At 51.2% G+C, this 22,866-nt stretch overlaps 1 protein-coding gene across 1 annotated transcript in view; it reads right to left on the bottom strand.

The window, feature by feature from the left end:
• LOC144717491 (janus kinase and microtubule-interacting protein 3-like) overlaps positions 1-22,866 on the bottom strand; it is a 231,433-nt gene that overhangs the window by 162,762 nt on the left and 45,805 nt on the right. The window contains exon 3 of the mRNA XM_078592860.1: positions 18,480-18,722. Within this exon, the coding sequence (XP_078448986.1) occupies positions 18,480-18,722 (243 nt within the window). The remainder of the gene's footprint in view (positions 1-18,479; positions 18,723-22,866) is intronic.

The following is a 22,866-nucleotide window of genomic DNA, read 5'->3' on the forward strand; positions in this document are numbered from 1 at the left end:
ACCCAGCAATATAAATGGATTCACAGACCAGTCAGTCAATTGGGCAGGTCGAGTGTGAGTACTCCCACCTTGACCGAGACGCCTGACCAGCACGGAAGAGTAGGCCAAATATGTATGCACTTTGCGCAATTTTTTGTTTTACCATAAAAATGATTAAGCATTAAAGTGCGCCCCTGGTCAAGCAATCGAAGGGTTGTTACTCATCTCTTGGAAAATCCTGAACCAGTGGTGGAAATTCCACGTTTCCATGGGATGGGTCAGCTCAGTAAATGTGGAACGTGGTGGCAATGTTTCCAACCGCGTGCCGACGTTGCATGTTTGCTGGGAGTTTCTTCTACACGGGGTTACCAATGTTAACTTACTACTCAAGAAAAAAAACATTTCCCAACAGCATGAGCACCAGCACATGGAGCGATGAGATCAGTCCACGTGCAGCAGTCGTGTCACCAGACTGACGGATGGTGCCACCTTGGGTAGGCTTTCATCCAGCAGTGGCAAGCAGAATAATAATAATAAGAGCCATTTTTTTTTCTAATTCGGTAAAAAAAACTCAATATTTAAAGAGCCGCAATGCACTGTGGTGAATACAAGACGGTAGATCCTTAACATATAACTTCACGAAGCGGCCCTTAAAGAGTCGTAGGTTGCCGACCCCTGGTTTAGCCGAACACCGATTGGGATTTGAACTTAGAAAAAACTCAGAACCCTGAGGTTACAAGCAAAGCACTCCAGCCACTCCAACCACAATGCCACTCAGTGAACTCACTGCAATATATTATCGTGCAATAACTGTACTGTACATTATCATTCATGAAACCCCATTCGTGGTACTGTATTCATCTTTATTAGTAAGCACATTCAAATAGCATAATCCTATGTAATCACTACTCAGATTGTATTATACTTTCCTATATGGTTATGATACGTGGTTTGCGTAAGGTTCATCATACGTACTGCGTAACAGAGCGCTAAGCCCATTGTAGGAATATGGACCAAGGCCTGAACTTCAAGGATGCTTCGTTGCTGTGTAAGTGTAGTGGTGATACGCGCTGGGGTAGGGATCGTGTGCCAGTGCGTAGTGATTGGCTGTGTGTGTTGGTGACGCGCGCTGACGGTGAAGGATCAGGGGTCAGCGCGGGGTCGGGGGTTATGAGGCAGTGATTGGTTGGGTATGAGTGACGCGCGCTGACAGCGATGGGATCCTGGGGCAAGCGCGCAGGGATTGGTCAACTAAGGGGGATGCTCACGTCGAGGTCCGCATACGCTCCGTCTCCCGTGAGCGGGGGCTATATAAGGTGGTGCGCACAGGCGCACGGGGAGCGAGTGACCAGCGAAGACTGAAGACGGAGGAGGAAGAGATAGGGCCCTGGGGTACCTAGTCCCGCTGTCCTGTAGGGGCCGGGGCTCTGTGTGACCCAGAGGCGGAACCCTGGGATTTGGGGCCGAGCGTCCGTGAGAGGGCCGGCCCTTGGGACTCAGAGGTTGTGGCCCACGCCCAAGCTGGGGTGGGCCTGTAGGCTCCACGGACGTTACGGGGCGGAATGCAGTGTGAGCCATAGTAACTACACGTGTCAAGTGAAGTGTGTGTAGTCAGAGGCATAGTAACTACACGTGTCAAGTGAAGTGTGTGTAGTCAGAGGCATAGTAACTACACGTGTCAAGTGAAGTGTGTGTAGTCAGAGGCATAGTAACTACACGTGTCAAGTGAAGTGTGTGTAGTCAGAGGAATAGTGACCACACGTGTCAAGTGAAGTGTGTGTAGTCAGAGGAATAGTGACCACACGTTGTATCGTGACAAGTCAAGGTTTAATAAAAAGTGTGCTACCCGTCAAGTGGTTTCCTGCCGTCATTCCAATACTTCAACTGGCGTCAGAAGTGAAACAGTCTTCCAGGCATGGATACAAGGAAGACCCGTCGGACTCACGGGATTGACCGCGAGGATAACCTTGACGACTCGGGCCAGCTGGCATCGGGGGGAGAGGACAAAGAAATGCCGACGCCGCAGGATCCGCCGAGGGCGCCGGACGAGCGCCTGGGGACCGATGCCGTACTCCGCGAGGCGCACTCCCATCTGGCAGAGCTGCTGCTCGCCGCCGCGTCCATCCTGGCGGAAATCAGCACATCGGGAGGAGCGGGGACGTTGGCGGACATTCAACAGGGTCGCCCCGCAGATTCCCGCCAAAATGACTGGGCGATTCCCGCCATTTCAACTGCGCGGACATCTTTTGGGGGGAACGGCGAGCACCACGTGGCGGCGGTTCTCCAAGCGCGCCCGCTTACGTCATAAACGCGTGCTGCGGACCGCCATCAGCCACCCGCCATTGGGGCCGCCATCTCGCACACTGACGGTGCGGCGGAGAGGAACCACGAGGCAGAGGACGACTTCATCTTTCAACAGCGCCTTCCCACATTGTCAGCCTTCAAGGCGGAAGGCGGGGACTGGGGCGCATTCCAGCGCAGGTTTCTGGCGCATCAGGAAATGTCCGCCTGGTCCGATGCTACGGCGCTGCGGGCACTGCCTGCCATGTTGGACGACAACGCGCTCGCGGCCTTCACGTCCGCATAGAGGTCGGACCGCTCCACGCTTAAGGCTGCGCTGGGTCTCATGGCCAAGGTCTACGGACCTCCCTCGGCGTGTCGCCATCACTTTTACGCCCGGCGGAAGGCGGACACGGAGACCGCGCTCGCCTACCGCACGGCGTTGTTGGCTCTCGCCGACGCCGCGTTCCCTCGTATGGACGAGGAGGGCCAGGACGCGATGGTCTTGGAGCAACTGCTCAAGTTGGCGCAGGACCTGGGGGTCCCCATCAACACGGCCGACGAGGTCGATATTTCTTCTTTGCGGGTCGCAACAAGTATACAGGCGCACGAGGTCCTCCAGCGTAAACAGGGGGTCGTCTGCAATGCTGCCATGGCCTCAGCTCCGGGCCCGGTGGTCACCGAGCCCCAAGTCGTCAGCCCACGAGAGGAGGCGTTCACCGCGGGACGACCAGGGGACTGGAGGTCGGGGGGTCGTTCGCCTCTGCGATCGGCCCGCAAGCTGGAGCAACCGAGATCTCCGACGACCCTCATCACGTGTTACAATTGCGGCCTCCGGGGCCACGTGGCGTCCGGTTGCCGCGCTCCACGTCAGCGCGCCATGGGACCTCGGCTGGACGACGACCAAGGCCCCAAGTCATCCCTACTAACCCCGGCAAGTCGCGGCGCTTCACATGCTCGGCCTACATGCACGACACACATGGGCCGTCGCGTTGCGGCGGAGGAGAGCCGGTTATGGATCGGAGATTCGGTTCGGCGAGGGGGGTTCGTGCGGGACCGAGGGGACATTAAATGGTCGGAGTTGGGGCACAGGATAGTGGCTACGTTGGCGGGATCATCGGTCGTTACGGGATTCATTGACGGGGTCGAGGTCAGGGTGTTAGTGGACATGGGGGCGTCGGCGACTATTATATCGGACCTCATTTACAACATTCTCCCCGTCCAATGTCGACCTCTACTCCCGGTGGACGTGCCATTTTACGCGGCTAATAGGGGCTCGTTGGGCATTGTCGGTCAGATTAGGGCGTCCATTTGCATTGGAGATATCAAATTGTCGGGACCCGTTTTCGTTTCTTCTTCCTTGGCGGTTCCTTGTCTGTTGGGCACAGATTTTTTGGCTAAAATGCCCATTAAAATTCTCATCGATCAGCGTTGCATTGAACTACCATCGGGTCGCCGTATTTCATTTTTGACGAACCCTACCGAAATTCGGACGGCGTGCGCTACGATACAAGCGCTGGCGACACAGACCGTGCACGTGCCCCCGGGTTCACAGATGTTAATTCCCCTCCGGTTGAGGAAACCATGGGTGGGGGAGACCTCGGAACAGAGCATGCTTTTGGGTCCTTCAAATAGGGCTGTCGGAGGTCTCGATTTGTCGGTGGCTCACACTTTGGTTCGGGTTGACAAGGACCCGTTCGTGATGGTTTTAAACGCTGGGTCGCGGCCGGCCGTTATTCAGCAGGGCACTGTGCTAGCTCACGCGGCACGGGTCCCTGCGGAAGAGCGGCTGGTTGCGCATGTTGATCCAAGCCCGACGCAGAACAATCCAGTGAGGGAGGACCTTGAATGGGTCGATTCGCTGTGCGCGGACTCGAACGATTTGTCAATGGTACAGTTGGGTGCGCTGCGTGCGTTGCTGATAGAATTTTCTGATGTGTTCAGTAAGCATAAATATGACATTGGGTGCACGGACCTGATGCGCCACCATATTGAAACAGGCGATGCGGCACCGGTCAGGCTAAATCCCTTCCGGCTGAGTCCTGCTGAGAAGGAACACGTTCAGTCGGCCGTCAACGATATGCTGGCGGCCGACATTATTTCGCCTTCTTCCAGTCCTTGGAGAGCACCTATTGTGCTGGTTAAAAAGCAAGACGGGTCCTTGCGATTTTGCGTAGATTTCCGTCGCCTGAATAAAATCTCCGTGGCTGACGCGTATCCGCTCCCCAGAATGGACGAGTCCCTCGATGCATTGTCTGGTGCGCGATATTTTTCTACTCTTGATTTATTATCGGGATTCTGGCAGCTGCCACTCGACGACGAGTCCAAACCTAAGACAGCATTTCGGACTCCAGGGGGCCTATTCCAGTTTAACCGGTTACCCATGGGACTTCACTCCGCTCCCGCGACGTTTCAGCGCCTTATGGAATTGGTTTTGTCGGGCTTGCAATGGGATACTTGCTTGATTTACCTTGACGATGTCATTGTTTTCAGTAAAACGTTTGAGGAACACCTCCAGCGATTGAGAGGGGTGTTCTTGCGAATGCGATCGGCTAAATTAAAGTTTAAACCGGCCAAATGCCACCTTCTTCGTAAGTACGTGCATGACTGGAAACCAGGCGATAGGGCCTGGCTGCACTGCCCTCAGGCACCTTTGGCTACGTCGCCTAAATTGTTGAAGCCATGGCGGGGACCCGTGGAGGTCGTGCGGGTTGCACGCCCCCAGTGTGTTCAAATAAAATGGGGAAAGCGCCGTTGGTACGTCCACCCCTCCCGACTGAAACCGTTCTCGCCTCCATATGGCCTCCCTTTGTGTCGTGAGGGCCGAGCATGTGACGTGACCGATGACCCAAGGGGGGAAATGTCTCCGCCTAATCCTCACATGTCTCCGCCTGATCCGCTCCCAGGTGTCTCGGAACTGACAGCTGCCGACCACCGGCGGCCGGATCCTCGCGGCGCAGCCGGTCCTTCCAGGCCCGATCCGCACCGTCCAGGGCTGCCGGAGCCACCGGACGGTCGTCAGCGTCCCGTCCCATACGATGGACCGGCCAGGCGGACTCGCGCTAAGTCGCGCTACTTTTCATGACCAACCGAATGAGGAGCCGATGCGGCCGGAGCGCCTCGTCACTGCGTTCCTCATCCGCTCGACCGCTCTATCACCCCGGTGGAGGAGCGAGCGGACGGGGGAGGGATCAATAGTCACAGAGACACTGGACACGTTCATTTTCTGGGATTTGCTTTTAGTGTGTTGTTCGTCGGGCTGTACATAGCTTGTTGTCTAGGTGTTGTGTGTTGTTGTTGACTTTTATTGTGTTGGTTGTCGGTTTGTACATAGGTTGTTGTCGGGTGTTGTGTCGTTGTGTTGTTGTTGTTGCGTTACGGGGCACACTGGGGGGTGGGGTTTTTGTTGTGTTGACATTGTGTTGTGTTGTTTAGCAGCCGGGCCGGCTGCGAGCTATGTGGGAGGGGGTGATGTAGTGGTGATACGCGCTGGGGTAGGGATCGTGTGCCAGCGCGTAGTGATTGGCTGTGTGTGTTGGTGACGCGCGCTGACGGTGAAGGATCAGGGGTCAGCGCGGGGTTGGGGGTTATGAGGCAGTGATTGGTTGGGTATGAGTGACGCGCGTTGACAGCGATGGGATCCTGGGGCAAGCGCGCGGGGATTGGTCAACTAAGGGGGATGCTCACGTCGAGGTCCGCATACGCTCCGTCTCCCGTGAGTGGGGGCTATATAAGGTGGTGCGCACAGGCGCACGGGGAGCGAGTGACCAGCGAAGACTGAAGACGGAGGAGGAAGAGATAGGGCCCTGGGGTACCTAGTCCCGCTGTCCTGTAGGGGCCGGGGCTCTGTATGACCCAGAGGCGGAACCCTGGGACCCGGGGCCGAGCGTCCGTGAGAGGGCCGCCCTTGGGACTCAGAGGTTGTGGCCCACGCCCAAGCTGGGGTGGGCCTGTAGACTCCACGGACGTTACGGGGCGGAATGCAGTGTGAGCCATAGTAACTACACGTGTCAAGTGAAGTGTGTGTAGTCAGAGGCATAGTAACTACACGTGTCAAGTGAAGTGTGTGTAGTCAGAGGCATAGTAACTACACGTATCAAGTGAAGTGTGTGTAGTCAGAGGAATAGTGACCACACGTGTCAAGTGAAGTGTGTGTAGTCAGAGGAATAGTGACCACACGTTGTATCGTGACAAGTCAAGGTTTAATAAAAAGTGTGCTACCCGTCAAGTGGTTTCCTGCCGTCATTCCAATACTTCATAAGTATTCCTCCACAACTGCGCGTGGGATTGCTGTAATCCTCGTCGTATCTTAATCGGTCTGCACAAATGAGCCGCAAATTCACGTAAGCACCAACGAAGCGTCTAATTAATGCAGTGCAGCACACGCTACACACAAAGGCCCCATACACACAGCCAAGTGCTCACGTTTCTCCTTAATACGGCACTCGTACCCACCCAGTTAATCGACAAAGGTTAATGCGCTTTGGGAAGATCTGCCAAGTTCGGCTATTAAATGAGTCTGGTTTGTTAATGGGTACCAAAGAGAGTGCGAGTAATAAATACAAGCTCACGTCAACCCTGATTGTTGCGCACAGGCGATCGTGGCGACTGATTGCATCGTATACATACATCTCAAACGTGGCGACAGTGCCGTCGCGTGACATGCAGATCCCATCCTAAGAAATACAATTGAAACTAAACTACTGACTTAACTATATTCTTGGTTCTTTTGGTAAAGTCACGTAGAAGGGAAAGAATAAAATAATATATATATAAAACAAGAAAAATTCTCACGAACGTTTCTACTGCAACACAAGCAATCATCATCAGGTGTGAAATCCACAGCAACCTTTTTTCAAATTTTCCAGCTGTGGATTTTACACCTGATGATGATTGCTTCTGTTGCAGTCGAAACGTCGTGAGAATTGTTTTGTTTTATATTATTTTAGTATTTCCCTTCTATGTGACTTTACCGAAAGAACCAAGAATATGAATCCCTGCAGTCACGAAAGCTTTAAATCAAAATACTAACTAAACTATTTTTTTCTTTACAAGGTAAGGCCCACTGAGCTATGTAGCTCTTTTGCAGAAGTGACCTGGCCACAAATGATAGCGCAACGAAGTGGCTTATCGTGTGGAAATAACAGCCAAATATTCTAAATGCGTGTTTCTAAATGTGGAGGGAAAAACCGGAGGACCCGGAGAAAAATCCAGGCACACCACAGGAAGAACACGCAAACTCCAAATATACAGGCGTCAGGGTCGGGATCGAACCCATGACTATCCTGTTTACCAGGCGAGGTAGTCAACATCCCACCACCGGGGTGCCCTAGCGAACATCCGTACAATTACGAGGAGTGTGTTACTGTGTAGACTAGGTGGATGCGGTGGTACCGTAGCTGTTTGTCACCTCGGCTGTTTGGCACTGCGGCTGATTAGCACACAAGCTGTTCTTCACTGTGGCATAACGATGGTGTTCAGCGATGGGTTTCACCCGCAGTTCAAAATGTTGGTCTGAGCTCTGGAAAAGTCGCCTGCTGTGGTGTGAAGTGAACTGTGAAAAAATTGTACGATCGCTCATTTACGATTGAAGTAAGGGTCAAGGAGTTTGTAACTATGGTCATCACCGTTAAATGGTGCATTTTGCCATGTGCCGATCCGTTGTATTACATTCCGTTGTGTTTGTGCAGTGAGAAGATGGAGATAATTGCGAAAATTGTTCTTTGCAAAAGGAAGAACATATTTTATATATACTGTGTACTGAAAAGCAAATATAGTAAAATTCACATTATTTTAAATTCCACGCACTTAAAACTCCTCTTAATCCACCAAAGGCTCTAACAGTTTACATTAATGGTTTTTTTTCAATTAAAGATCTTAAATTACAAATTATACGACTGTGTATATGGTCAGTCATTAAACTTATCATTAATGACGCAGTTTTATATTAAACCCTTAACCTACCCGTGACACATGATTTGCAAACGAACGCTGATGGTTCATTAGTTTGAGTCAAGGTCAACAGGTCATCACACCCAATGCCGTTGACGTGGTCACCGCGTCTCGCCATTGCTTCCTTCTGCAAGGCCCCAGGAGTCGTTGCAAAAGTCGACAACGCAGCCAGCGCTGCAGTCGATGTATGAATGTTCAACTTCTTTCACACCGTACATAACCAACCGTGCCAATCGGAAGTGCAGTGGGCACCTCTGGGTTTACCCATCTCAATAACATGCCCTTCTCCATCCCGTGCCAGTACCACAAAAAGACAAAAACAAAGACCCCCCGGATAACCTGTAACAAACTGTTGTGGCAAGTGCGAGCACCTATGAAGGCCAGCACAGCACACGAGGGTGTGGGTGGCCAGCACCACCCCCGGCCGCCTTTGCCTCCCCAGTGGCGATGTCTACACACCAGGTACTCATTTGAGGCTAAGTCGATCTAGGGGACCGGTTCAGATAATCGTCACTGGTGTTGGCCATGAGCGGGAATCGTACTCGTGTCACCGGGTTCGTAGCGCAGCGCGCTGACCGATACGCTACCGCTCCCCATACCACACCCACAGCACACTCACTCCTCCTACTGATTAGCAGAGCCAACGGTGATCTTCTGTAACCCACGTGTGAGCCTCGTGCGATACGGGCAGCGTGGTTTCGGGGTCTCCAGCCCGAAGACAACAAATGAGTTACCAGCTCACGTTCGGGATCCATCCCTGAGCCCGAGGCAGTTTCGCCAGAGACTTAAAATGGCGTTGTTCCGAAGAGCTCACTAGCTGTGATTAGTGCGCATTGACGATGGATTGGGCTCATAAGAGTGCGCGATAAGAAATGCACGGACTCACTTACTCCCTCTACACTACCATCTTGCCATCTTCTCTTGCAAACGTTAATAGTATCCTCCCCATGAACCTGTATTCCAGGATATTTGTTTCGAGTTGCTTTGCTGACTGGCCATCTATCTATCTTGACCTGCGTATCACGGCAGACACCACTCCGGCCCCAAACACCCATATTTCAACACTGGCTTTGAGGCTTCTACTCGTGTACATTGGCTTGCTCAGTCCATAAACAAACGTACCCTGCTAATGCAACGCAGCTCTTGACCCCCTTCTCACAACCACCTCTTGTGCATATTCTTAGGTTTTTTCGGTAAAGTCACATAGGTAAAACATTAAAATTAATAAAAGTAAAATAGAATAAAATAAAAATCACGACGTTTCGGAGGCAACACAAGCTTCCGTCTTCAGGTGGAACCGTCACAGCCACGACAGCTGTATCAAGTAAATGAGAGATTGCAGGAGCTACCACTCCGTTTATATAATGGTTGGAGAAGGGGGGGGGTAAGGGCCAAGTACAGCACACTTTTTATTCATATGGTAAGGTGAGGCTTAAGAGGGTGAGCCTTTGTTATGGAAAGGTACGGTTTGTGACTCAACCTGTGACAAGGAGAAAACAACTAAACATGGTAAACCTGTAATAGTTGTCTGTCAAATATGATTGGCAAATAAGTATAGTTAAATCTTTTTTGCATGGTTAATCACATCTTTCCAATGATTACTCAGTTTTTGTTAAATTTTATTCTATTTTACTTTTATTAATTTTAATGTTTTACCTACGTGACTTTACCGAAAAAACCTGAGAATATGAATCCTTGCAGTCACGAAAGCTTCAAATCTAGAACGTATTGTGCACTTAACTACGGCACTGTTGTGCATTGTAACTTGCTGACCCGCCCCACGTGCCGGACAGCTGTGAACAAGAGCTGCATAGCTCATTGGATTCAAATACGGATTCTGAAATTACTATCTTGGCATGTGGAGCGGTGGCACAGTGGTTAGCATCGCAGCGCTATGAACCTGATGACCTGGGGTCAATTCCCGGCCCAGGCTAAAATCAGTGGCGAGAGGTATCTAAATCATGGGTCCTCCATTTGCACAACCGATCTAACAAATCCCACGACCAACACGATGTGGGAAAGCCTTCATCCGGCAGAGCTGTGATTTATGATCGTCTCCCAGCGGGAATAAGGATTGAAAAACTACCCAAACACACAATTTCCTCTCTCACATCCATATTCTTGCACCCTGCTGGTACCGGTGATAATGGTGAACTGAATAACTGAAACGAACTTGATTTGTCTCAAGCTCAAGTTGTGACCACATTGGTCAATGTTTTGTAATGCGGGCATAAACGGCCTCGCGGATATGACATCATGGGGGGGAGGAGTTAGGTCACGTGGGAGAGAGGGGTGAGGTCTTAAGGGAGAGATACCGGAAGAGACGGGGGGAGTGTGGGAGATAGAGTTAGAGTGAGGCCACGCAGGGCGGAGGTCGGGGAGTGGCGAGATCGCCACACACACGCAGAGTAAGACTTGGCACCGTCGGCCAGCGGTGACCAAGCGCGGAGGAACGACGGGCAGCGGTGGAGCTGCAGTGAGGGCAGCGGTGGAGCTGCAGTGAGGGCAGCCGGAGGACTGCACAGGGGATCTGCAGCGGAGCTGCAGAGGTGTGGAGGCTACGGGAGCGAGAGTAGCTATGGAGCTGCCAAGGGGAGAGCTCTGAGCGAGGGCCGTGTGGGACAAGTGTAAGAACCCGAATAAAGGACAACGGAGACAGACCCAGGATCGAGTCCTTTATTACACTGGTGTCAGAAGTGAAACGGCATGTCAAAACAGCTCAGAAGAAAGAATATTCCTGCGCCATCATCTGCTACATCTTCCGACGACGACGACCTTCCTCGGGCGGTCGACCTGCCTGCGATGGAGGAGGAGATCCGTGCAGGAACAAGTGGGGGTCCGGGAGTCCAAGATGTCGCCGCGTCGGTGGACCCGTCTGCACCAGAGGACGCGGATTGGCGATGGAGGCAGATGGCGGCGCAGCTGGAGACACTGAAAATCGTGCTCGCGCAATTGTGCGAGCTCGTCACGCCGAGGACGGCGTTGGGGAGAGCCGATGGAGGTCCGCAGGTCGCTGCCTTGCCTCCGCTGTCGGCGCCATTGGCCACGCGGCAAGAAGACGCCATCTTGGGCGTGGCAGGAGAAGAACGGCGGGAAGCCGCCATCTTGCGCTCTCCGCGGCGAGAGGCCGCCATCTTGAACACGTTGCGATGCGACGCCATTTTGAATATGCCGCCTGGTGAGTCATCGGCTGAGGACGGTGCAACAAGGAGTCGCAGTCGTCATCTCACGACTGTTAAAGAATTCTCCATCGGGGGCGATTGGAGTGCTTTCGCCTGCAGATTTCTGGCGGCGGTACGCTCAGCAAGGTGGACGGACGCTGAGGCATTGGAGGTTTTACCGACTCTTCTCGATGACGAGTCGGTGAGATTCTTCTGCTCTATAAAGGCCGAGAAGAAGAAAACATTGAGAGGAGTTTTCAACGAGATGGCAGATGCATATGAGCCACCGGATGATGCTCATCGCCGGTTTGTTCAACGTCAGCGAGCACCCGAGGAGTCGCCGGTGGCATACAGGGGTGCGGTATTGGAGTTGGCCATGGCTGCATACCCGGAGACGGAGCCTGACCTGCTCGAACCTCTCATCTTGGGTAAGATGCTCGAGCTGTCCCGGGATTTGGGGATTCCTATGCCGGTGTGTGGCCACAAAAAGCTCACATCCCGGGCGGCCGCTAAATGTCTTGATGCCCAGTTCAACCTGCGCCGTTGGAAGCAAGTCACGGCGTGGACGGGGGGGCCCATCGTCGAAGGAGGTGCCGCGGGTTGGGATCCCAAGAAGGCGGTGTACGTTCCTGACGGGGGGGGCCCGCAGGAGCTGACAGCCGCCTCTGCTCAGTGGTCGGCCCGCAGTACGCCGGGGCCGCGATCTGCGCCGCCGCCACGGGAGCGTCGGGACGGGGTGCCTGCGGCGCGGCGCAACAACATCGACTGCTTCCGCTGCGGCCGTAAAGGCCATTACGCCAGGGACTGCTGAGCCCGCGTCCCGGGTCCGCCCCAGCAGGAGGCCTCGTCAGCGGACGTGCCATGGAAGGATCCTCCAGGACAGGCAAATCAGTGCGCACCAGACACCCGGCAAGGCTTGACACCTCACTCATCACCGTTGTCGTGCGATCCGGGTGTTGTTAATAACGGGGGGAGGCCATCGACTGGGCTACGTCGCTCGGTAACGCAGTGGCGTAAATTGGCACGGCGGGTCGTCGCGGCCGCTACTGGTTCGTCCACTGTACCTGGTTCTATACAAGGGGTGGACGTACGTGTGTTAGTGGATTCCGGGGCGTCCGCGACCATTATATCGGATGTCATTTTCCATCTGTTGAACATCCCACCTGAGGCCGTGCGTCCGGTTTACGATTCCTGCGTCGCTGCCAACGTGGGTAGCATGGGCATTGTGGGCCAGGTGGACGCTACAATATCTATCGGGGGAGTGTCGGCCTCGGGAATTGTGTTAATTTCGAGGTCCCTCGCGGTTCCTTGCTTGTTGGGAACTGACTTCCTGGCCAAGATGCCCATTCTAATTCGAATTAATCAAAACTGCATTGAATTACCGGGTGGGCGAAAAATTACATTTCTACCGTCGCCCTGGGGGCGACCTGCTCCGGTCGCTCAGGTGCAGGTGCTGTCCGTGGTATCTGTTGATATTCCACCTGGCTCACAGATGCTTATCCCCTTGCGATATCGAAAGCCTGTACCTGGTCGTCAGGGTGCAATTGGGATTTTGTTGTCGCCGTCCGCCACTATAACGGGCGGAGCGGCGCTCGTTGGGGCGCAAACTATTGTCCGGCCTGACCAGCAGCCGTTTCTGCAGGTGTTTAATGCAAGTACCGAAAATGTGTGTGTGCCGGCTGGTACGGTTGTGGCACATGCCACTACGGCGTTTACGGCACAAGATCATCTGGGCAGCCAGGTCGTGGTTGGTGGTGTTTCAGGTCCTGGTGCCGCTTATAATCGCTGGATCGCCGAATTGTGTGGAAAAAATTCTTCCCTTTCCGGTGAACAACGTTGTGCGCTTCGTAAATTATTATTGAGTTATTCTGATGTGTTTAGCTCTGACGATTTGGACTTGGGACGCACCTCGTTGCTTTACCATCATATGGACACAGGGGACGCTGCCCCTATTCGGTTAAACTCGCATCGGATGAGTCCGGCGGAGCGAGATCAGGTTCGAGGGGCAGTGGATGACATGTTGGCTGCGGACATAATATCTCCATCTAACAGCCCATGGGGTGCGCCTGTTGTTTTGGTTAAAAAGAAGGATGGCAAATTGCGATTTTGTGTCGACTTTCGAAAATTGAATAAAGTGTCTGTGGCAGATGCGTACCCCCTGCCGTGTATGGACGACTCCCTCGATGCCTGGTCGGGGGCGAAATTCTTTTCAACGCTAGATCTCTCTTCGGGATTCTCACAGCTTCCCCTTGACGAGCCCTCGCGGGAGAAGATTGCTTTCCGTACGCCGCAGGGGTTATTCCAATTTAATTGTCTTCCGATGGGGCTGAATGCTGCCCCTGCCACATTTCAAAGGTTGATGGAGTTGGTGTAAACGGGGTTGCAGTGGGAGACATGTCTGATATATTTAGATGATATTATCATCTTCAGCCGCACATTTGATGAGCATTTACTGCGGTTGGAGGCGGTGTTCGCCAGGATGCGTTCCGCAAATTTGAAATTTAAGCCTAAGAAATGTCACCTACTGCAACGGTTCGTGCGCTATTTGGGGCATATCGTAAGTGCGGACGGGGTGGCCACGGATCCGGACAAGACAGCATGCGTCCGTGACTGGCCAACCCTGGCCACGGTGGGGGATGTACGTCGCTTTTTGGGGTTTGCCTCATACTATCGGAGGTTTGTTCCGGATTTCGCGACAATCGCGAGGCCCTTGCACCTCCTTACGGGTAAAGGAAGGAAATTTGCTTGGGGACCGCCGGAAGAGGTGGCGTTTCAGGGCCTGCGCGATCGACTGGCTACGGCACCGACATTAGATTATCCTGATTTCGATCACCCCTTCATTCTGGATACGGATGCGAGTGACACGGGCATTGGGGCCATGTTGTCTCAATCAAAAGGTGGTGTGGAACGCGTGGTGGCGTATGGTAGCCGGGTTTTGTCTCCCGCAGAAACTCGCTACTGCGTCACACGCAGGGAACTTTTGGCTATTGTTTTCTTTCTCCGCCAATTTCGACCGTATCTCTACGGTCGTTCGTTTATTGTTCGCACGGATCATGCGGCCTTGCAGTATGCTCTTAAGATGGATCAACCATCCGGCCAGTTGGCGCGGTGGTTGGACACGCTGCAAGAATTTTCCTTCCAAATTCACCATCGGAAGGGGGTGCGTCACGCGAATGCGGATGCGCTTTCTAGGTTGCCGCAGCGATCCCCTTGCGCGTGCGCGTCGGGGACACATAGATGTGCGCCGATTCAGCAACCCCCTCAGCCTGTTGCGTTGGCGGTCGACGTGCCTGAAGCTCCAAAGGAGCCGGGACCGGCTGATGGGATTCTGAATCTTCCAAGGGCTGTGTGGATTCGGGAACAAATGTTGGATGGTTCATTGGTCTCATTACGGAATCGGACTGCGAAGAAGAGTGGGGGACTGGATGGTCTGCTGATGTGGAGGGAAGGGTTACAGGAACGCTGGCGTCTGGTTGTACCGCATCCTTGCGGTACGAGTTGATTAGGACTCTGCATGGGGACACGCTTTTACATCTGGGGGTGCAGAAGACCCTATTGACGCTGCAGCAAGACTATTTTTGGCACGGCATGACAACGGATGTCGTCGGTCACGTTCGCGCGTGTCCCGATTGTGCCCGGCGAAAACCACCTAAACAACCATATGTGCCGCCCATACAGTCTATTCAGGTGTCTAGAGTTAACGAATTGGTGGCGTTGGACATTTTGGGACCCTTCCCGCCATCCGCTAAGGGAAATAAATACTTGCTAGTTGGGGTGGAGTACCTCTCCCGCTGGCCGATGGCCTGGCCTTTGCCTGACCAGTCAGCGGCGTCTATCACAGACGCCTTTCTATTCGGGTACGTTATGGACAAGGGGGCGCCGGAGAGGCTCCTCACAGACCAAGGCCGTAATTTTTCTTCTAAATTGTTGGGGGAGGTGTGCGCGGCTCTTGGAACTAAAAATATACGGACATCTCCCTACCACCCGCAAACGGATGGTATGGTCGAACGGCTAAATCGGACTTTGTCCGCCATGTTGTGTCACACCGTGAGTGAAAAACAATCGGATTGGGATTTGCATATCCCTGGGGTACTTTCGGCATACCGAATGATGCCGCATGCGGCTACAGGATATTCGCCGTTTTTCCTTATGTATGGTCGCGAGAACGTGCCGACAATGGATGTGCAGTTGGGAACTGGAGTGAGGGGACCTGCTAAGCCTCTTCCTGATTACATTCGGGATACCGTTCGCCGGGTTACTGAGGCACGGGAGGGGGCCCGCATGGCTACTGCCAAAGCCCAGGCCCGGAATGAGTGGTGTATTCGACGCTCGAAGGGGGAGTGCCCCTGGAAGGTGGGGGACATGGCCTGGCTCCATTGCCCGCAGGTGCGGCCAGGTACCTCTCCTAAATTACACAAACCATGGCAAGGGCCGGTTCGCCTCATCGAGGTTCCCAACCCACAGTCTGCGCGTGTTCGGTTTGGATCTCGGCGTTGGTTCGTTCACACGTCGCGCTTGAAACCATATGTGGCCCCTCGAAACGATGCGTCATCTCCCGATGTTGCCTTGCCGGGGTCTGTGGCTGCCGACTCATCCTTGCCTGTGCCTGTTGACCTTGCAAGAGCGCCTGTCGTGCCTTTTACAGACAAGCCGGCCGTGACATTGCTGGAGACAGGAGACTCTGCTCGGGGTGTGCCTACCACGGCTGCGGGGACTCCGAGCCCCGCCGCCCTTCCGACCCCGTCGCAGACACGATCGCGACGCACCCCCGACGCTGGGCCTTCAGGGACACGAGACCGGGACGTTGACGGGCCTCCAATAGCGACAGGAGGACTTCATCCTGTCGCTCCTAAAACCCCGTCACGTTCCCGGTCTGCAGGAGGGCCACCGCCCGTCCGGGACGGACCGGCGACCCGAACGCGCTCAAAGTCCCTTACATTTCGTTGAATTTTACTGTTGTGTTTGTTGTTGTTGTTATATTTATTGTATGCTTCGTTGTCCTTGAATGTGTGATGGTTGTGTTCGCTCGCATTACTTGTCTCGTTATTGTTCAGCCGAGGTTGGCTGGATTTTCTCTACGGGGGAGGGTGGTGCAATGCGGGCGTAAACGGCCTCGCGGATATGACGTCATGGGGGGGAGGAGTTAGGTCACGTGGGAGAGAGGGGTGAGGTCTTAAGGGAGAGATACCGGAAGAGACGGGGGGAGTGTGGGAGATAGAGTTAGAGTGAGGCCACGCAGGGCGGAGGTCGGGGAGTGGCGAGATCGCCACACACACGCAGAGTAAGACTTGGCACCGTCGGCCAGCGGTGACCAAGCGCGGAGGAACGACGGGCAGCGGTGGAGCTGCAGTGAGGGCAGCGGTGGAGCTGCAGTGAGGGCAGCCGGAGGACTGCACAGGGGATCTGCAGCGGAGCTGCAGAGGTGTGGAGGCTACGGGAGCGAGGATAGCTATGGAGCTGCCAAGGGGAGAGCTCTGAGCGAGGGCCGTGTGGGACAAGTGTAAGAACCCGATTAAAGGACAACGGAGACAGACCCAGGATCGAGTCCTTTATTACAGGTTGATGATTTTTAAACGACACATTTTATGTTTCTGGAAGAGGGAGTAGACGCATTTGATAGGAGAGAGTTAAATTAGATTAATTCCAGGCCTTTTCGATATTCCACACTGCATGTCCTAGATATGTCCATTATATATATAAAAAATAATAAGTTTGGTAGTTGTACTCGCGATAGTTATCCCTTTCTAAACAGTCCCCGAGCTGTGTTTGATGGATAGGAGTCACTAAATGCCACTGTGGTCATGGTGGCTGATGACCAGCCTCATCCGTGTCTCTGCGTGTGTGAGAACGCACGGTGTTGCGACGCCTGCGATTCACTCCGCGAAGAGTCAAGCGCCACGCTGCCTCTGTTTATTTCCTTCACTGGGTTACATTGCGTGGCATCTAAGCGAGACAAAAAATAACCTCCATTCATTGTGGACACCAGGCCATAGCAGAAGTGCACCTCTACCACGTCAGTATTCATGAAAGCAACAAAAAAAGTCACCTTGCATAACTACAACAATGCACGGTGAGCTGATAAACAAGTTTCTATTTCTTTCTGTGTACCTACAGAAGTAACATTGGGAACTGGAAATCATAGAATTACGTTAAGTGGTACGTAAAATATTCACTTTTTTCTGTTGTGTGGTCATCAATTTTGCAACTGAGGCTGTAAGTTGATGGAGGCAACAACGAGACAACTGAGACGACACTGACGCTATCATGTGAGGAACTATGCGACATCAGGTGTGCCCTATCTCATCAAATCTCAGAAGCTCAGCAGGGTTGAGCCTGGAAAGTGTTGAGATGGGTTATCACCAGGCACCAACAGGGCTTACTGGAGTTGCGTGGTGGACAACAGACGGCAGTGCGGCAAAATCGATTGGTATACTGTACGTCTCTGCTCCCACGTCTGAGCTCCCTGCATTTGCCAACCTGCAGTGACCAGCATGGTGAAGTATGCTCAAATATTCCCCATGACTTGCATGGAAAAGGGAGGCCCTTCTCCAGCAGTGGATTTACAAAAAGAGCTGTCCTTGAACATGGAAACACAGGGCTCTTTCGCAGGTTCCCAGTGGTGCCAGCTCAGTACTCAGACAAGGTAAAGCATCATCCCCCTGGGTGAGTGGGTGAGTGCTGATGTGAGTGAATGAGCGTGTGAGTGGCTGGGTGAGTGCATGAGCGATTGGCTGAGTTGCAGGGTGGGCGAGTAGGTGAGTGAGTCAGTGAGTGAGCGGCTGGGTGAATGAAGGAATGAGCATATTATTGGGTCTTTCGGTAAAGTCAAGTAGATAGGTTCAAAGTTATTTTCTTTGAACCTATCTACGTGACTTTACCGAAAGACCCAAGAATATGAATTCCTGCAGTCACGAAAGCTTTAAGTCAAGATTTAAGGAATGAGCAATTGGCTGAGTGAGTGGCAGGCTGAGTGAGTGGCCGCCTCCTTCCACCACCCAAGCCGTAAACGCGGACGCACCAGGTCATGCGTGCACACGCGCGAGCGAGCGAACGCGCACGAGCGAGCCAATGCCTGCGTGCGTGCGTGCGCCTGTGCGCGCATCGTACCAGGCGGCGGATTTCGCGCTCGCAGTCACGCTTGACGCGCGCCATCTCGTCCTGGTGCAGGTGGTGGGAGGCGCGCAGCTCGGACGCCTTCTGTCGGTCGGCCTGCAGCACGGTGCCGAGCGTCTCCTCGGCGCTGCGCCGCGCCCACCTCAGCTGCTCCACCTCGCTCTGCAGTCGCGAGCGCTCCGCCTCGAAGGAGCGCCGCGCCTCCTCGCGAGCCTCGCTCAGCATCGCCGTCCGCGCCTGCGGCACGCGCGGGCGGGCGTGCGGGCAGGCGGGAGCCGCGTGGGGGGGTGGGGGAGAGACGAGCGGAGCCGGTGGCCCGCGGTTGTGCTCCATTATTCATTTGCTCGCGTGCCACCCTTGCTCGATCGATCAATCGATCGAGCGACCGACGCGTTTGATGAACGAACGTCAGGCCGTTGAGACAATTAGCGCCTCTTCGTAATGCAGAGACAAGCGGCGGCGTGCCATGTCCGAGAAAAATCACAAGCGGCAATATTCAACGCGTGCACAAATCGTTTGTGGCCAGGGCTCTTCTGAAAAAAGAGTAATATAGCTCAGTGGGGCCTTACCTGGTAAATTAAAAAAGAGTTTTTAGTTCAAACGCAAGTGTCAATAAATCTTCTGCATGTGTTTTTCGGGTAAGCGCCGCGTGTTTTGCTCCACGGGCTGCGAGCTTCTTCAGCAACTGAATAATGTGACAGTTCTTGAAGAAGTGCCGCATACACACGACCTCTAAACGTGGCAGTCTCTGGTGAGTGTCCATCACGATAACTCGAAGGCCACGTAGGAAATACTACAAAAGCCTGCTGTCGACTATGAAAAGGCATTTTTTTTCAGTCAAGACTGATGCAATCATCACAGCTCTCTCAGACCAATGCCTTAACAAAATATATCGACAAAAATCAGCAACAGCTACACTGAGAGTACATGTATAACGTAAGAAAATGTTTAATCTGAAGAGGAGTCAGGAAAGCAGAGGTATAAACATTTTGAGTGAAAGCGCTCAACATATCTGAGATGTCATGACGACGAAACCATCATAACCTCCAACGCGAATGAACCGCCGGCAATGTTCGAGTAACTTAACTACGAACAAAATGAATGTCGTTCACAACGATTTTGATAAACAATTGGAGATGTCTGTCAAGAGGAAAAAAAATGCGCAAATGTGACAATATACCAGATTGAAGATGGATGTGCTTATAAATAGAAACCTGCAGATACTGGTATATATATTCTAGATTTGAAGCTTTCGTGACTGCAAGGATTCATACTTTTCGGTTTTTTCTGTAAAGTCCCGTAGGTAAAAAATAAATAATAATAAATAAATAATATCGCATAATAGAAGAAATAATAGAAATAAAATAATAAATTACGACGTTTCGGAGGCAACACAAGCTTCCATCTTCAGGTGGAACCGTCACAGTACGATTGCTGTATCAAGTAACCAGTATATATACAAGGTCGGGTTTCTTGGGACTTCTCTGTACTTTATACAGCAATTGTGCTGTGACGGTTTCACCTGAAGATGGAAGCTTGTGTTGCCTCCGAAACGTCGTGATTTATTATTTTATTTCTATATATTCTTCTATTATTTTTTATTTATTTTTTTCCTACGTGACTTTCCTGAAAAAAACTAAGAGTATGGTATATATATAATCTGCAAGGTGTATGTACATATATAATCTGCAACATCACTATGAAAGATCTTACATTCTAACAGGAAATATAATATTTATGCCATTCAATTAATTATATTTTTTCATACATTAAAATGCAAGTCATATATGGCTCACTATTAAACATGTAATTACGACCGTCAAAAGCATATAATTCGTTAATCATGTGCAAATAAATATATTATTAAGTTGTTGAAAGCTAATTCATTTATTAAATCTATTAAACGAATAGGTTGTTGCAAAAAAGAATGTGATTAAATGAAGAGTGCCAACTGTTTGTTGACTAGAAAGCATCGTGTTCAAATTCGTATTTATATTACACGCAAACCCATTGATTAATTAGCGTAAACATCATGTAACGTGCACTTAAATAAATTCACGTATTTCTACGTGAGGTCTGTTAAAGAAGGGAACCCTCTCACCCCACATACTCTGTTTCTATTTCCCCTATTACAGGCAGCTACGTGAATATTCATAACAAAGGTTTTGGGGTCAGATCGCGTTATTTAAAAATGTGTCGCAACCCTCCACCACCCGACACGGCCAATCAGTAAAAAATGTGTCACGTTGACAAAACGTCAATAAGTAACTTCTTCAGTAACTTCTTCAGTAACTAATTGGCGTTTTGTTAACGTGACACATTTTTTACCGATTGGCCGTGTCGGGTGGTGGAGGGTTGCGACACATTTATATAAATATATAATGAGCCAAGAATGTCTGTGTGTAACGCACGTGACGTCACTCCGCGTCGACCAGCCCCCCTCATTAATAATCATGAACAGGTGGGGTCCTCCACATGTACCCCCCCCCCCTCGTCATTAATAATCATGAGAACAGGTGGATTTTGACACTAATGCAGAAAAAGGTTGAGCGGAAAAACATTTTTTTAACGTTAATTCGCTTCAAGTTTGACGTTTCTTTATTGTGATTCAAATAAATAATTATACACAGCAACAAAGTTAATTTCGTGCCTTTATTTATTTCTTCAGCGCTTGAAACAAAACGTAAGTCTAATTTGTGCTTCTAAATTATGATAAAATAGACATTTCTCCATGCTTTTCCTGATATTGTATCTAATTCCAATTTATTTCAACCCCAGTGAGCGAAAGCAGAAGATAATAAAGTATCAGAGCAGTGAGTTTGAACAAATGTTAGGTCAGTTAAATACAGCGCAACAGTGATATGAAGTGAGGTGTTTTATGACGTAGTTTTTTTGCAAGAATCACTGCCATTAATACAGTGCTACAGTGAAATGCAGTGAAGTGTTTGATGACATACTTTTGTGCAAGATTCACTGCCATTAAATTTACACAAGATACAATTATACTCTGGTCAATTTTTTCGTAAAAATTACAGCTTCCGTCCTAGGACGGACAAACAAGCTAGTTTATAATAATGCGCTCTAACCCAAAAACCTTTATTATAATTAATACTGGTCGCGAAAGCCTACGTGTAAAACTATATGAATATTATCGCAATCAGGGCCGGAATAATGTTCTTGTCGGCCCCTAGGCACTTCTGTTTCGTAGGCCTTCAGTGATAAGTCTCTACGGTTGGTGCTGCTGCTGCTGCTGCCCCACGTTACTACTACTGCCGCTGTCACTCGCTTGATTGTGCGGGGAAAAAAACACCATTTGAAGACGTTATTGGTAATTTTGCAATGAAATAAATGGAAAAGTTCGTCTACGGTGTTAATTCCTCTCTCTCACCTAATGAAAAAAACCGATTGACATTGACATGACTCTGCCTCTTTGTATAAACACTGTTGCCTATCCTTGCTGTCTAAATATATAAAAGATGGTCAACATTTTTTGTCGTAGGCTCTTCATTTTTCGTAGGCACTAGGCAGAGTGCCTACAATAGGCAATTGGATAATACGGCACCCTGATCACAATCCATCATCAAAGTCAGTTTTGTAAAATTGCACGCAGCAGCAGCACAGGAAATGCATAGGTAGGCATCCCGCACGGGGCGAAATAACTCTTTCCGCGTTTTACAAACACGCGCCAGGCTGCCATTTATGTATTTATTTATCCGAGAGCAAACTTAGCCGAGCATCCAAATGCAGAAAGTAAACATTTTAAGGGCGGGAATCGTGGCGCCAATGGTAACCCTTGTGCCTCGGGAGTAGAAACCATTCCTGCGTAGAGTTTGTATTCTCTCCCCCTCTTCTGCATGCGTTGTCTCCGGGTTCTCCGTTTCACTCGCAAAAGATGAAAAACACGCACAATGAAACTCGACTTGACCAAGCATCCCGATGCTGAAAATTTACCCGCAAAATACTCAATTGGGATTGGGCAGGACCCTCCTTAAAAAATGGCTTTGGGCTTCAGTGAGGCTTTTCTGAGCAAACAAACGTAATAATAATAAGAATAATTAATTCATTTATTAAGTGTGCATATGTTGAACTTATTTCGCATCGTACGGAGCCCACCGTGCTAATCGGAGGTGAGGAGGAACAAACTAAGCACAACAAGCAGTTCTAAACAAATGAGTTTTCAGTCGAAATTATTTGAAAGTGCAGAGCGTTCCAGACAGCCACAGAAGCGCATCCAAAAGCGCATGATGCACCAAGGTATCAGCCAAAGGGTGGAAGAGGAGGCCTAAAATACTGTCTATAGGGGGTCCCAAGAGCTCCCTTTGCAGGCCTGCACCTTTACCATTTAAACTGAGCAGGCAAACGTTTGTAAAATATACCGAGA

Source organism: Lampetra planeri, chromosome 4 (assembly GCF_965212315.1).
Source record: "Lampetra planeri chromosome 4, kcLamPlan1.2.h2, whole genome shotgun sequence".
NCBI lineage: Eukaryota > Metazoa > Chordata > Hyperoartia > Petromyzontiformes > Petromyzontidae > Lampetra > Lampetra planeri.